General features: G+C 49.7%; 1 protein-coding gene across 1 annotated transcript; it reads left to right on the top strand.

Annotated features, from left to right (window-relative positions):
* The first annotated feature begins 5,175 nt into the window (after nucleotides 1–5,175).
* On the top strand, nucleotides 5,176–14,123 carry usp44 (ubiquitin specific peptidase 44). The gene is made up of 6 exons (XM_030341324.1): nucleotides 5,176–5,291; nucleotides 6,940–8,813; nucleotides 12,118–12,316; nucleotides 12,711–12,819; nucleotides 12,981–13,225; nucleotides 13,765–14,123. The coding sequence occupies exons 2-6, from the start codon at nucleotides 7,110–7,112 to the stop codon at nucleotides 13,887–13,889; spliced, it is 2,382 nt and encodes a 793-aa protein (XP_030197184.1). The 5' UTR covers nucleotides 5,176–5,291; nucleotides 6,940–7,109; the 3' UTR covers nucleotides 13,890–14,123.
* The last annotated feature ends 2,341 nt before the right edge of the window (nucleotides 14,124–16,464 follow it).

Here is a 16,464-nt window from a genome sequence, read left to right as displayed (position 1 = left end):
AGCGAAATTGAGCTACCAGAGTACTACAAGTACTATGCGGCATATGCTCCTGAAACACAACGGTGAGTTCGGGAAAGCAGACCCGCAGCAACCAAGTGTGTGGGTTATTTTCACCGCCGCAAGACGCAGCTGTAATCACAGCCGTGTAGAGAAGATCGCTGAGTATGTTTTTAGTTCATTTGCTGCCGTTTTATTTGCAGCTTTAAATTATTTGCAATGGTTAGGCTACTTGTTTCGTTTTTTTTTTTTAAACCGTTACAGGCCTTTGTTCGACGTGATTTAAATTGTGAGACGCATATTTATTTTTGCAAGGAAAATGAGTTTTGAACGTTTGCCAAAATAAATAATGAATACTCTGATAACTCTTTGACTGTTTTGATTGAGAATAAGCATTACATGTTTGGTTGGTAATATTGCCGCCGTTCATCATTAGGCCAATTCCTGCTGCAGATGCGTTGCATTCTAAAAATAGATTAGTTTTAAACGAGTACTCGATTGATCCTCGAGGAATTCATTCGATCACTCGAGTTTGGAATTTACTACTCGTGCCCATCCCTAGTTATTTCCTTTTTAAATGGTTAATTGTAAATAATATTTGGGTATTTTTGTCATCTGCATGTATTATTGAATCGATATCGAAGCAAATGGATCACTATCAAATCAAAATCAAATCAAATCAAATCAAGCCCTAAAGAATCTAATTGAATCGTGAGGTACCTGGAAATACCCACCCCTAGTCTTTATTAATATATTAATACAAATTAGTAAAACACTGAAATACAGCACTCAATCACCCTTTATTTGTGTTTTTAGGGAGATTTTTAGGTTAAATGTGATGAAGGTCTGATCGTATTTAAGATTGCTGCTCTGTACATGAGCTGGATCTGTGGATTCTGCCCCACTCTTCACCTCAATATCCTCCCTTTCTGATGTTCTCCTCTCCCTCATCTCATCCTGTTACTCATCTCTCCTTTCCCTGTTTTGCCAGTCTGTCCTGATCTCATCTGGGATTGGCTCTGGCTCTGGCACTCTGAACGCAGCTGATGCACCGGGCTCATCATCTCTCCAATTACATATTATTGTTATTACCATTATCATTATTAGTTGAATGCCCATTAGAAGCAGGGTTATTTATGTTCTGCTCTGGCAAGATCTTTGAAAGGATCTCTAAAATAGCCTATGTTATTTTTAGATTACAATTATTTAGCATGCGGCTCTTTAACCCTGTACTTTCTACCATGGTCCTCTCATCTCATATTTGGTGATCAGCACTTAGGCCTACCTGCACTATGTGCCTCCTGGTCCCCAACTTCCTTGTGGCTGGAGGCTGCTCCTCATCTTAAATGTAATGTAATTATGAAAAATTGCCATTAGTAGGCTAAAATATGAGTCTGATTAATTAATCATTAGCCTACAGTGTCATCTGTATCACAATGCAAAGGCTCTTTCTCACCTGCTTGTTGGCTTTTTCGTAGCCAACCCTGCAGCGATGTGCTCCCCTTTGCTGCCTCCTTGAGTTGTCTCTCTCGCTCCTGAATCCGCCTCTTTTCAGCGGGCATTTCGGCCTCACTTGCATAGGCGTAGGCATTTAACCAGTTTGAATAAAATAATTCATGCGACTTATTACTTCCATCATTAATTCTTCTTGCTATAAAGAAATGTTAGAAACTAAGACATGTAGCTTAGTTTGCCTACCAAAAAATTAGAAGCCAACGGGCTGCTTGTCTGCATGCTAGCTAGCTGTCTGATTATTTAGGCTAAACACGTTGCAAACTGAGCCTGGATTTATGAAGATTTCAATTAATTTCATAAAACTTGATGATCATTGTTCGCATGTTATACATCTCAAACTCACCTTTTCCGACAACATCAACGGAGGCAGTCGTCTCACAAGACAACTGCGACAATCTCTTTGGTCTATAGTAGGCAATAAAACAATTCTACAAGTACGGAACACTGAAAGCTGCGCGTGGATCTGAAGGCATTTGCGCGTGGATCAGTCAGGCGGAAAATGAGTGCCAAAAGTCACGTGACAAACAAATGTCCTGTGTTTAAGGCCGCCAGGACGATCTTTTTTTCTCCCCAAAATTATTTGATACCGGCCAACCGTGTGTTGTGGAAAGCCAAGAAGGCCTCTAATAACTGCCTGGCCCTAGAATGGCGCGGTAAAAGTGCTAAACCGCACGGAAACCGTACGGTACGGAACTTTTACCGCGCCATTCTAGGGCCAGTTAGTGGCCTTCTTGGCTTTCCATAGAATCCACACACATGCTGTTGTGTAGTGTGAATCACAGGACATTTGTTTGTCATGTGACTTTTGGCACTAATTTTCCACCTTGCTGATCCACGCGCAATTTTCAGTGTTCCGTACTTGTAGAATTGTTTTGACCACAGACATCACCCCTGTCCTCATCCAACTTCACTGGCTCCCAGTACACTACCGCATCCAATACAAAAACCTACTCCTCACCTACAAAGCTCTCCACAACCGAGCCCCCAGTTACCTCTGCGACCTCCTCCAAGAATACACTCCCTCCCGCTCCCTCCGCTCAACCTCTGCTATCCCCACATCACGACTCATTACAATGGGTCCCCGGTCATTCAGCTGTTCAGAACCCAGGCTCTGGAACTCCCTCCCCCCACACATAAAACAGTCAGACACCATTACAACCTTCAAGTCGCAACTCAAAACTCACCTGAGGCCTGTTTCAGGTAGATGGTTTAACATACTCTGAGTTTAATCCTGCGCTCTGAGTTGGTTGACTCAGAGTTCTGGGTTGAAAAGCAACTCTGGGTTTTCGGTTTCAGAACAGGCGATCAGCGTTGGCTTAATCAACTCGGGGTGTGTTCACGCTGGGTTGAGGGCGTGCCTGTTGACTATAAAGAGCCAGCATCAATGGATCTCTGATAACATGATCAAACATGGACCAAAAGCGGAGATCCACTTACTTTTCCCCACGGAATTGGAAATTCTAATGAACGCCTATGCCGAGCAGTTACCCCTTTAAACAAAAAAAAAAACAATACCGCCGCGGCAGCGAGAGCGCGAGAGATTGTTTCGCATGAAATAGCTGAACAAGTCAATGCCTGTGTAAAATAAATTAGTAAAATAAAATAAGAGGAAAGTTTAATATCTTCCACTCATTCAATATGTATATTGTGTGTATGTGTGTGTGTGTGTGTCAATTTACGCAACCCCAAGTTGCCCCAAGAGGACTTGGCAGCAAATGAAGATGAAGTACAAAAATATAGTTCAAAAATGTAAACTAATGTTTAATTGAAATCAAATCAATTGTGCTGTTTTGCCTGCTCTACCTAATTTAACAGCTATTTTCAACATGTGATGGGCCTATATTTAAGCAGTAAATGTAAGTAGTACATTTCCCAGCCACCCCAACACTGCCAATAGTTAATAGGATTTAGAAATATTAGAAGGCTACACCTAGGCCAAATGCATTACATATATATATATATATATATATATATATATATATATATATATATATATATATATATATATATATATATATATATATATATATATATATATACATGTCTTCAAAATAGTGCTTACTGAATTTTAGGGTAACATTTTCCTCCATGTTAGCAAATCGAAAAAAAGCAGAGGCCCGGAAGACTGGAGGGGGTCCACCTCTGCAGCCGGGATGGCCCTCAGCGAACAGAGTATGCGTCCTGTGGCTGAGGGCATCCCTGGGGGGAGCTCCTCTGACCCCCCCCCCCCCACCCTCCAGGATAGAAATGCCTTTATAAGAGGTTGGTTATTCAAAATAATTAAATATGTACACGCAACACAGCACGTTACAAATTAGATGGGGCAATATTCTGGCTCAAGTAATCATTTCACTGTCTAATCATCTTCTTCCAGTTACTGATGGCGTCATCGCCCTAGGCTACTTGAACCAGATGCCCTCACCAACCTTCATGCAATTGTAACAATTCAAAAGATGCAAAAGGATGCTTTGGAGATCCAAATTTTGGAACATAAGTTAAAGGTGGGTGAGGTGGAAACTGGGATACTGTTCCCTGCTCTAAAAACATACCCAATATGAATGACTTTGTGCTTTCAGGAAATAAAGAAATCCTCATAAAAAGTAGATTGTCTATATTAGAACACGGGCTGTGGTGGGACGAGTTATTTTGTTGAACAGTTTACTCAAAGGGTTTTACTTCAGTGAACATTGCATACGATTATGCTGAGCATGTGCGTGTAGAGAAGAACAGGATCTGGTTAAAAGCAGTACCAGGGACTTTTCTGCCTTGCATTCTTAAAATGAGTTTCTTGACTTGCAGCAGTTATAGGTCCGTGGTTAGTCAGCTACTCTGATCATCGGAAAGCCACAACGTTAAAGTGACTGTAGTAGCCTACAGAGCGGGTGGGATGCACGGGGCAGATCATTCTACTCATGCGTTAATTGCGTCAAAAAACTTAAACTTAAACTTCAAGCATGCCCCCGGTGCGTTTGACAGTTAACATGGGGGCTGAGAAGGTGGTCTAAATAAATGATGGATTGCGCTTAAAAAAGATAGCGCTCGTGAAGAAAATTATCAGGAAAATAAAGTATATCCAACCGGGTTCTTAATAATCGTTCCTCACGGAGATTCCTTCTGAGGATCGAAGCCTCTACGTACACAGGCTCTCGTAGAAAAGGACATGCCATTTCTAACACTTCCTTCTGTCGGAGAGCTGCCTTCAGCCTTAGAAAACAAACTCAGAGTAGGTCTAACCACCTCCCGAGCAGGTTAGGTCCACGGCGTATGTTGCCGCAGCAACTAACTCTCGGTTGCGCTGAACCTGCTTCTTGAAACGGAAAATCCAGAGTTTCCACTAACTCAGAGCGAACAAACTCGGGGTTGCCTCAAAACCAGCTACCTGAAACAGGCCTCTGTTCAAACTCGCACACAACGTCTAACTGATCACTGTCTTGATTGTTTGTTTGTTTGTGTCTTGTTTTTGTTTTATTTATTTATTTATTTTTCCACAATGTCTTGTTTTTAAACGATTTATGATGACTTTATGCTCTGTAAGGTGACCTTGGGTGCCTTGAAAGGCGCCTCTAAATTAAATGTATTATTATTATTATTATTATTATTATTATTATCATCATCATCATCATCATCACCACCATCGTCATCATCATCACCATTCACAACAATAACAACAATGACGTCACTGGTGAAGGACGCGCTCGAGCCGACACCACGCGACGAGGACTGACAAGATGGCGCCCCCAGTAGTACCAGCCGTAGTAGGTCCTGTGAAGGAGAGATAGGTAATGCTGCTATCCCTTTGTTTTGCTGTTAATTAGGACAACGGTGTGATGTGCTGACAGCGATATGAGTTGTTTGTGTACACGATGATATATTCGTGACAATGTTACGCAAAACGGACAATTTACCAGCGAACTTCTCAGGATTATTACTGATAGCTAGCTTTAGCAGGCTAGGCTAACTACTAGCGCAGAGGACAGCTACAATCTGGCTAATCTCTTAAATCACCGATCTGGAAAAAGACACTATTGTACCTAACGAGTCTACGTACATGCTTTCATTTTATCTGGGCTGATTACTGAGGAAGTATACGAACAACAGTGTAACGTGAATAGCGTTGATGTGCGTCTCTGTATTCTTCAACCTTTGCTCGTTTATCACCCGTCGTTATTTTTCAGCCTAAACTTTCGTTTGATTGTACCATTTTATATTCGGAACCATTTCAATGGTGTGACTGCAATTAAGTGTTATATTGGTAATAAGGGCCAGTGGGTTATTGCATTGCTATGGACTAAATTTGAACACGTAGTGAGCCAGTTAAAGTGGATAGTGAATGGTGAACTCAGTTCACACACAAGGGCAAAGCGCGCTCAATTACGCTTTAGTGCAGTAAGGGAAACCACATAAACGCCACCTGCCCTGTCATTAATACTTAACTTAACTTACTATACTTAACCCTTACTACGAGTATCTGTGTGAACTTGTCTACCCCGATGTTAAATATCCGTTCTCACTGAGCGACCAATCCTTGCTCACACTTGAAATGTACTCGTCTCGACTAGCCACAAATGTTTTCCTAAATTAGCGATTTTTTGTCACTGCCAAATGATCTAAATTGATGTTAATACATTAAATCATGCATATATTACTGCCCATCTTTGATCCGATCATAACAATGAGAATTGTTATTTTTCAAACGCAGGGGAAAGCCCAGTATAACGAGCAAACAAACCAACGCCAAAGTCCGAGCACTTTCAGTGTTTTAGTGACATATGTTTTTTTCATAGTGTGACATGTCTGCTTGGAAGAGCTCAGAGACAACATGTTAGTACCAGAAAGATGTAAGAAATGTTATTTTCATTTGAACAAGTACGTTTTTTTTGGTCAGTTTCCCTTTTGCGTTACCATAACAACAGTTTGCCCAAGTGTCCGATTTCTTTTCATCCGGGTCTGTCGATCATTTTCTTTTGAGAAGGCAGTCCTGTACCCTGACAAAAGGTCTCTCTCGCCTCCAGCTTTTGTTGGCCAGGTTTTAAGTCCTCTTCCCCTCCCGCCCCAAACTATCCCAATGGGGGGCTGATGGGGCTCAGAACTACTTGAGGATCCCCAGTCTCTCCAGTTTGGTGCACCAAGCCCCCCCCCCACCCCCCAGTGGTTTGTTATGCTTCTATGGAAGACAGACACTCAATCTGAAACCCTGCTCTGAAGACTGATTCAGCTCCCAAATGTATACGCAGCGCTACTCTTTGATCTCCTCCATAGGAACGTCTGAAAGGCTATTGGGAACGGTTTGAAATGAGTGTTGGAACTTTTACATTTATCCTAAACCTATACGCTGCGGTTTTGTTGTTTGCTGTTGCGCCGAGGAAACTAAATTAATTACCATTGCATGCATTCCAGCAATGATTCCCTTTCCCCTTTGTCCCCTAGATAAAGCCATGCCTTTGGGGTACACGTTTGGCAGTTCACCATGTTGACTCTGGTGGACTGAAACCGTTCAGAGGACCCACACGGATAACCCCTCCCCCCCCCCCCCCCCTTGGGGACCGGGCTGCGTGTCCAGGGACCCAGCGAGGCGGGCGGGAGGGCAGACCGGTGCGATGGACAGGTGCAAGCACGTGGGTCGGCTCCGCCTGGCCCCAGATCACTCCATCCTCAACCCCCAGAAGTGGCACTGCCTGGACTGCAACACCACCGAGTCGGTGTGGGCCTGCCTGGGCTGCGCCCACGTGGCGTGCGGCCGCTACATCGAGGAGCACGCGCTGCGGCACTTCCAGCTGCAGCGCCACCCGCTGGCCATCGAGGTGAACGAGCTGTACGTCTTCTGCTACCTGTGCGACGACTACGTGCTGAACGACAACGCCACGGGCGACCTCAAGCTCCTGCGCAGCACCCTCGGCGCCATCCAGAGCCAGCGCTACGAGGTGACCACGCGCAGCGGGCGCACCCTGCGCTCCGCCGCCGGCGCCGCGCCGCCGCTGCCCTGCGGCGCCCGGGAGCTGCAGCTCCGGGACGAGGACCGCATGTTCACCGCCCTCTGGCACCGGCGCCGCACGCTCATGGGCCGCGTGTTCGGCGCGTGGTTCGCCCTGACGGAGGGCGGCCGGCGGCGGGAGGAGGAGGAGACGAGGCGGGAGGACGAGGAGACGAGGCGGGAGGAAGAGGAGACGAGGCGGGAGGAGGAGGAGAAGAGGCGGGAGAAGCTGGAGCGGCGGCGCTCCGTGAAGCGGCGGCTGCAGGCGGAGCTGGAGAGCGCCCCGCCCAGGAAGAGCCGGCGGCTGCGGCGCCAGAGCCAGAGGGCGGCCGACGCCGCCGGCCTGGCCTCGCTCTGCGAGGCTCGCCGAGGCGGCGGGAGCGCCGGCGTTCCCGCCGCCAACGGGACGCGGACCCGAAGCCCCCCCGCCGCCGCTGCCGCCCCCCAGAAACAAACAGTCCGGACCAAAAGGGTCGTACCCGCCGCCAAGACCCCCAGCGCCCCTTCCTCCAAACCCAAGCCAAAGCCCCGGGTGCCCCCCCCGGCCCCCCGCAAGACGCCCGCCAAACCGCCCGCCAAACAGCCCCCCAAACAGCCCCCCAAACAGCCCGCCAAACAGCCCCCCAAACCGTCGGCCAAGCAGGGCGGCGCGCCCTTCAAGCGGCGGCCGGCGGTGACGCCGGGCGTGACCGGGCTGCGTAACCTGGGCAACACATGCTACATGAACTCCATCCTGCAGGTGCTCAGCCACCTCCACGTCTTCAGGGAGTGCTTCCTGCAGCTGGACCTCACCCAGGCCCTGGAGCTGCTGGCCTCCGCCGTCCACGGCCGGCTGGCGGGGCCCGCCCCCCCGCTGCCCCCGCCGCCGCCGGCCCACCGGAGGGGCCTCCAGGCCAGCGGGGGCGGCGGCGGTGGCGGCGGCGGCGGCTGCGGCGCCGGGCTCAGCGGGGGGTCGTCACGGGCCCGCAGCATGGAGCTGGTGCAGCCCATGGAGCCCAGCTCCAAGCACATCTCGCTGTGCCACGAGCTGCACACGCTGTTCCAGGTCATGTGGTCGGGCAAGTGGGCGCTGGTGTCGCCGTTCGCCATGCTGCACTCGGTGTGGCAGCTGATCCCCGCCTTCCGCGGCTACGCCCAGCAGGACGCCCAGGAGTTTCTGTGCGAGCTGCTCGACAAGGTGCAGCGGGAGCTGGAGACCACCGGCGGCGGCGGGGGGGGTGGGCCCGGGCCCGTGCCCCCCCCCGGCGGCGTGCCGCACACGCAGAAGCGCCTCATCAGGCAGGTCCTGAACGTGGTCAACAGCATCTTCCACGGGCAGCTGCTCAGCCAGGTGAGCGGACCCCCGGGGCCCCCCTTGTCGTGAGACGCAGGGTGACGCGTGTCTGGTCGACCGTGGTAACCGTGGTAACCGCCTCGGTGTGCTGCAACACCCGTCGCGAGTCAAACAGACGTCTTTGTGGTTAAGGAACATTATTGTTTGACTTGTTCGTTCAATTGGTTAAAGAACATTATTGTTCTTTAACCTTTGACCGTCCCGGGCTTTGCTAACCAGGGAGGGAGAGAAGACACTTCACGTCCGTACATTAACAGTGAAACAACCTTCTGTATGCCTGGCATACATAAGGTTGTTTCACTGTTAATGTACGGACGTGAAGTGTCTTGTCTCCCTCCCTGGTTATCACTACTCACATTTTGCTCTGCTGAAGTACAACCGTAGTCATCTCTCGCTCTCGCTCTCTTTTTTTCTTTTATTTTTTTTTAATATATATAGGGTCATTTCCTCTTTTAAGTTGCTGAAGGATGGCATTGACTGGCATTGAGTCTCTTCCTCTGACAGGTGACCAACCTTGTTCATATGGTCAATGATTAGTTAATGTTGGCAGTGGCTTAAAGTTTAACCATGCGTGGCACATGCTAAGGTCCCTGTACGTCTAGCTCCTGACTTTTGTTTGAATCCTCTGCGTTCATCTATATTTTATAGACAGATTTTAAGAGGTTACGGTGAGGTCTCTCACCGGTATGAGTGAACTGGCGAGAGAAATTCCTTACCACATCAACCACTTTGAATCTGCAAATAAAATATAACCGTCTCGGCAGCTTTTTTCTAAACATTTCTAAGAATAACCACAAATGTTGGCTTAGTTAAAAATAAATTATTTGGCCAAGAAGTACTAGCACGGCAACTTCACTTTTCTCCCAGAAAACATGATTGAATCCCTAAAAGTCTCCTACTTGGCAGATGATTCCAAACCATGTTTTTGTTTATTAGGAAGCGGGATCCCATTCCGTGTGTCGTTATTACTAGAATGTGTGAGTCGTATTTAAAACAGCCTCCTCTGTATGGGATACAACTATATCTTCAGGGTGTCCGCGGAGGTCTTAAAAGTCTTAAAAAGTCTTAAATTCATTTTTCTAAATTTAAGGCCTTAAAAAGTCTTAAATTCGTCATATGCTGGTCTTAAATGTATAACTCGGAGGTCTTAAATTTGTCGGGGCAGGGTTATTTAATTTTTTATTTTTCTTGCGGGACTTTTCGGGAAGGAGATGTACGAGGGGCTACTTTCTTGCTAGCTGCATATATAAACGGATGTCTGCGCGCTTGCTAGCTAGTCTGCAACAATGGGTGAATGCAAGTTCAACGTCAGTTGGCTGGAAGACGTCCGTTTCCGAGGTTGGCTAGCGTCCGTTGCCAACCCAGAACAGGCCAGATGCATTCCGTGCAAAAGTAGCCTACATTCAAGCTCGGCACCATGGGGATTAAGGCTGTCGTCAGCCATATGCAGAGCCAAAAACATAAAACCTCTGCCAGGAGCCACACACAGACCCCAGCCATTTCTACGTTTTGCATCTCTGCCCCGGCGCCACCGCCGCAGACGGTCCGCGCTGCTAGCACTGACCTGAGGGTAGCATTTGGTGCGACACCAACACTGAAAGCGGAGGTGTTGTGGATTCTAAACACAGTGGTCAAGCACCAGTCCTACAACTCGAATGAGGGGATAGTAGATCTCTTCGGTTTGATGTTCCCTGACTCTCAAATCGCGAGCACCTTTACTGCTGGAAGGGACAAAACGGCGTATATAACTCGCTTCGGACCAGCGCCTTTCATCCGAAACGAGCGAATCTGCAGCGTCTACAAGGCTTTTGTTTTGATATTTGAGACGTTGAACCACGCCACTAAAAGCAAGCAACTTGACGTGCACGTCCGATATTGGGTCGGAGATCGAGTGCATTCCCGGTACTTGGGCTCGCAATTCATGGGGCCCCACATATATGGGGGTAAAAGGGATGATGATACATAATATTTTTTAGACAATATGCAGAATCTTTTCACTTACGAATTAACACGGTCGGCTATTTTTGCCCGCACGCCACCCTAGCCATATTATGGGCAACCGTGTTCCCCTTGGCTGTGATTTGAACTTTGAATTCCTCGTAGGAGTTCATAATAATACATTGCTCGCCTTGGATGAAATACACCGCTCTTGCGCGATTTATTTTGCATAAGGGTGAGTCAAATGACGCGAGAAACGCCCCTTTTATGTGAGCGCGCATTGAACCTAAAGCGGAAAACCTGGTTCAACTAATTGAATCTAAAGTGAGCGTCGTGGTACCATTTAACTGTGATTGCGAGTTGCGGCTCTGTCGAGCCAGGTTTTCCCAAGAAAGCCTGGGTATGTTCAACGAGGTTCGTGGTATACCCCCCAGGTCTTACTGAAGGCATTTATTTAATGGTGAAAATATTATTAATCAGTGGCGTAAATATCGACGGTGCAACCGGTGCAGCTGCCCGGGGGCCCAAAGTTAGTCTGGAGCCCTGGAGTATCACTTTATGTTCAATAAACAGACAGAAAGTAAACTTGAATGAGTCTCATTGAGTGACGCACATGCTATGCTTGGGTTGTAATACAGCGGGATCCCCCCCACCATCGCGGGTTTAAGGTCTTAAATTTCATTCAAGGTGGTATTAAAAAGGTCTTAAAAAGTCTTAAATTTGACTTGCTGAAACCTGCAGATACCCTGATCTTCAAAACTCTGTGCTGCACCTCGACGGCAATGAATGGACATTGAAGTTCCCCCCTTAAAGAAGCTTGTCCTTGTTTCCACAAGGACAAAAGATCACTGCCTAGTCAGCACACACACCTGTGTGCTGACTAGACACACAGGTGGGTCTGCACACCTGATCTTGCAGAATATCAGGCCAGGTGTGCATGTTTACCTAGAGTCTAGAGGTCAAAGTCTTCCTGGACTGCAGTTTGTAAGTGACCCACTGCTGCTTCCTCTTTCAAGTATTCAGTAAATTAATGACTAACTGAAAGAAGTGTGGTTTTACGCGAGTAAAACCACACGTCTTGGTAACTATGCGTCACTCACGGTTTCCAGTGTCTGGTCTTAATGTTTTCTCTCTGGCTGTGTCTCTGTCTATCTTTCTTTCACTTTCTGGTCCTGGCTCTTTCTCGGTCTCTATCACTGTCTCTCTGTCTCCGCCTCTCTCTTTCTTACTTTTTCTCTCTGCCTTTCTGCTTCTTTCTCTCTGTCTGTTTCTTGCTCTCTCTGCCTCCGGCCTCTCCTGCCTCTGTTTCTGTGTCTCTCTCTCATTTTGTGTCTCGCCGCCTTACTGGTCCCCCCCTCGACAGGTGACCTGCCTGGCCTGTGACTACCAGTCCAACACTGTGGAGCCCTTCTGGGACCTGTCGCTGGAGTTCCCCGAGCGTTACCACAGCAACAGCAGGGAGTCGGCTGCGCAGGTGTCATGCCGGCTGACCGAGATGCTGGCCAAGTTCACGGAGACGGAAGCGCTGGAGGGGAACATCTACGCCTGCGACCAGTGCAACAGTGAGTGGTGGACCTGGCGCGCATGCTAACCACGTAGCGCTCGTAGCTGCATGCTAATGACGTAGCGCTCGTAGCTGTCAGAATTAAATGACAGTTTCTGGGAGCCAAATCTAGGCGAGCTGATTCAGTGGGTTCTCTGCTGTACCACTGCGTGTTAGTCGACTCTCTGCTGTACCACTGCGTGTTAGTCGACCCTCTGCTGTACCACGGTGTATTAGTCGACTCTCTGCTGTACCACGGTGTATTAGTCGACTCCCTTCTAGCTAATGGGTTTCATTTAAATGTTCTTTTCTGTTGACAATATGCGACTATTTCAGTCTGTTTAGCGTCGCCACAGCGATGCGACACCTCAATAAGTCGCTCGCTGAATAAGTCTGTTCTGGGCGTGTTTCAGCAAAGCGCCGTCGCCTCTCCTCCAAACCCGTCATCCTGACGGAGGCTCAGAAGCAGCTGATGGTCCACAAGCTGCCTCAAGTTCTCCGGCTGCACCTCAAACGCTTCAGGTACCCCTGCACGGCCCCCAGCATTACTCTCAGTATCTCTCAATGGTTCGCTGTAGGATATTAAAATATTATTCACTTTAAGTACGAGAGCTTCTTTGGGAGACTGCGTGGATTAATGAAAATATAAAAAAAATCGCGGCTGCTTGTGATTGGTCCTTCAGGTGGTCGGGGCGGAACCACCGGGAGAAGATCGGCGTGCACGTGCGCTTCGACCAGCTGCTGAACATGGAGCCCTACTGCTACCGGGACCCCTCCCCCGGCGGCCTGCCCTGCCCCGGCCCCCCCCCCGGGGGCGCCGCCGCACCCTCAAAACACTTCCTCTACGAGCTCTCCGCCGTGGTGATGCATCATGGGAAGGGCTTCGGCTCCGGCCACTACACGGCCTACTGCTACAACAAGGAGGGCGGTGAGTCGGCTGCTTCGCCCAGGTTTTTGGAAAAGTGGTCAGTGACGATAGCGCCCCCTTGTGGACAACGAGTAGAAGTAGATATTCGAATATGGTTCGAACCTGTGGTTCTCAGAAGGAATATTCCAACGTCATTTGTGACCAGTTTTGCCGGCCCTTCTGGCCAGTAGGGCTGGCCCTTCTGGCCAGCCCTCCAGCATTGTTGGCCCATTTCAACTTTGTTTGAAAACCTTTCTTTATGTTAACTTCAACAAGTGAAGCCTAGCGGGGTAACGCGCGTCTAGCCGCCGCCGGCGTGGGCCAGTACGTCGAAAATAATGGGGGCGTCCTTTCTGCCGTGTGGCGCCGGTGTGTGTCGGCCTAACGTTGTCCTCCGTGTGGCGCCGGTGTGTGTTGGACTAACGTTGTCCTCCGTGTGGCGCCGGTGTGTGTTGGACTAACCTTGTCCTCCGTGTGGCGCCGGTGTGTGTCGGCCTAACGTTGTCCTCCGTGTGGCGCCGGTGTGTGTCGGCCTAACGTTGTCCTCCATGCCCCCTCAGGGTTCTGGGTCCACTGTAACGACTCCAAGATGAACGTGTGCAGCGTGGAGGAGGTGTGCCGTGCCCAGGCCTACATCCTCTTCTACACCCAGCGCGCCTCTCAGGACAAAGACCGGCCGCTGTAGGGTCCGGCCGTCAGCCCGCCGGGCGACAGCACCCCGCTGAAGAACTCCACCAGGCCTAACGCCTCCACCCAACCACCCGCTGAAGGCCTACCGCCTCCACCAGGCCTACCGCCTCCACCCAACCACCCGCTGAAGGCCTACCGCCTCCACCCAACCACCAGACCTACCGCCTCCACCCACCCACCAGGCCTACCGCCTCCACCCATCCACCTGCTGAAGGCCTACCGCCTCCACCCACCCACCTGCTGAGGCCTACCGCCTCCACCCACCCACCAGGCCTACCGCCTCCACCTGCTGAAGGCCTACCGCCTCCACCCACCCACCTGCTGAAGGCCTACCGCCTCCACCCACCCACCTGCTGAGGCCTACCGCCTCCACCCATCCACCTGCTGAAGGCCTACCGCCTCCACCCTCCCACCTGCTGAGGCCTACCGCCTCCACCCACCCACCAGGCCTACCGCCTCCACCCATCCACCAGGCCTACCGCCTCCACCCACCCACCAGGCCTACCGCCTCCACCCACCCACCCGCTGAGGCCTACCGCCTCCACCCACCCACCAGGCCTACCGCCTCCACCCATCCACCAGACCTACCGCCTCCACCCACCCACCAGGCCTACCGCCTCCACCCATCCACCTGCTGAAGGCCTACCGCCTCCACCCACCCACCCGCTGAGGCCTACCGCCTCCACCCACCCACCAGGCCTACCGCCTCCACCCACCCACCTGCTGAGGTCTACCGCCTCCACCCACCCACCCGCTGAGGCCTACCGCCTCCACCCACCCACCAGGCCTACCGCCTCCACCCACCCACCAGGCCTACCGCCTCCACCCATCCACCAGGCCTACCACCTCGACCCAACCACCAGGCCTACCACCTCGACCCAACCACCTGCTGAGGCCTACCGCCTCCACCCATCCACCTGCTGAAGGCCTACCGCCCCCACCCATCCACCTGCTGAAGGCCTACCGCCCCCTGCTGGTTGACGCTGGGCCCTCCCTCCTGCGGCATTTTCTTCTTTTTTTTTTATTCTGGAGCGGATTCTATCGAAAAATATTTTACATAAAAGAAATTAAGAGACTCGAGGACCCCCCCGGTTCTGCTTTGTGACGGAACAGTGTTTTATATTTCCTAAATTCTGTTTGGCGCTGAAAGGCGCCCGGTGTCGATAGTGTACAGCTGTATTATGATAAAGATTATCAGCCGCGCGGTGCTGTGACAGTGTCCGTCTGGAGACGTGCACGGCTGTAATCGGGGCCGCCTGGTTTTTATTGTTATTGATCATGCATTTGTTTTGCATGCGTTGGCTTCTTGGTTGTACATACTCTTTGGGAAGGAAAGTGAAATTGAAATGTTTTTTTTTTTTTTTAATAGTCACTTTAGCTTAAGTCGACGCAAAACTGGATGTAGACCGAGCTGTTATTCACCCCTTTATCACGTGCCGACTCCGTTATCTGGATTGGTTTTCGGAGTTGGAATAGGGGAGGGGGGGGGGTGGCCTATTGTCTTCCGGTGACACACTAGGTGCGTTTCCATCCCCCTAATTTAATGCGAACTTGGAAGTATCGAATCAGTAAACGGTGATGGAAACACAAATTCGCATCAAAATCCTCTAATTCGCAAAAAAGTTTATCCGCTCGCTTGAGGTGGTTTTTGAGAAATGCGAATCAGAGTAAATTCGCAAAATGGGAGATGGAAACACATTTTGCGAATCAGCTGTGACGTAGCGAACTTTGAACGCAGGACCGTCTTTCCGATTTCCGCGCATCAACGTCACCCTATTCCGCTCCAACCACTTGATGGAAACGCACCTAATTCGAATTACTTTTTTGCGAACTTTCTAAAGATTCGCATCACTTTTTAGATGGAAACGCAGCTACTGACCCGAGCCACTTCTGCGTCGACGGCCTAAGGTTGGGTAGTCTAGGCCAAGGTTTAGATGTCTGGTGAATAGTCGCTCTTGTGACTCATCCTCAGCCACTCCTTGTAGAAACGCACAAATGTCTAAGGAGCGGTTGAGTGGCCGTCGTCCTCTCTGTCCCTTAGTCTGGACCCCTGTCAGCCAGACCCACCTCCCCTCGAACCCCAACCCGCCCAGAAGTACTTCAAGGTCTGTCAGGGCAGCGTGCGGTTGGCTGACCTCAAGCCAATGCAAGGTGATTTTTTTTATATTTACGTTTTTGTTGCGCATTAGCAGGTTCAGTAATGTCCAGGGGATATGATCGACTCTGCTGCCCCTTACCATCGTAAGAATGTGAATCGTCTTCATCTCCCCCCCCAAAAAAAAACCAATAGTGTTTTACAAAAAAGTGCCCATTCATCTGTTGAAGTCTTTATTTTTTTATAATGAATGTTCATATCAATAGCTGGCCTGGTTCCGGCTGCAGTCCCTCCCTGACCAGCATTTGGAATACGAATGTATTTTTAATACAATCCGTTGAGGCAGTGAACTATTTTTAAAGTGTTTTATACAGTGATTGAATCATGGACCCTCTTGATTGTTTGATCCACACCAGCAGATAAGAAAGGACTAAACCGAAAATGTCTGTTCTCCAGCCACATGTGCGTCTTGGTA

The sequence above is a fragment of the Gadus morhua genome, chromosome 19 (genome assembly GCF_902167405.1).
Source record: "Gadus morhua chromosome 19, gadMor3.0, whole genome shotgun sequence".
Taxonomy (NCBI): Eukaryota; Metazoa; Chordata; class Actinopteri; order Gadiformes; family Gadidae; genus Gadus; species Gadus morhua.
Note: the sequence above shows the minus strand (reverse complement) of the source record. Positions and strands in the feature narration are given on the sequence as shown.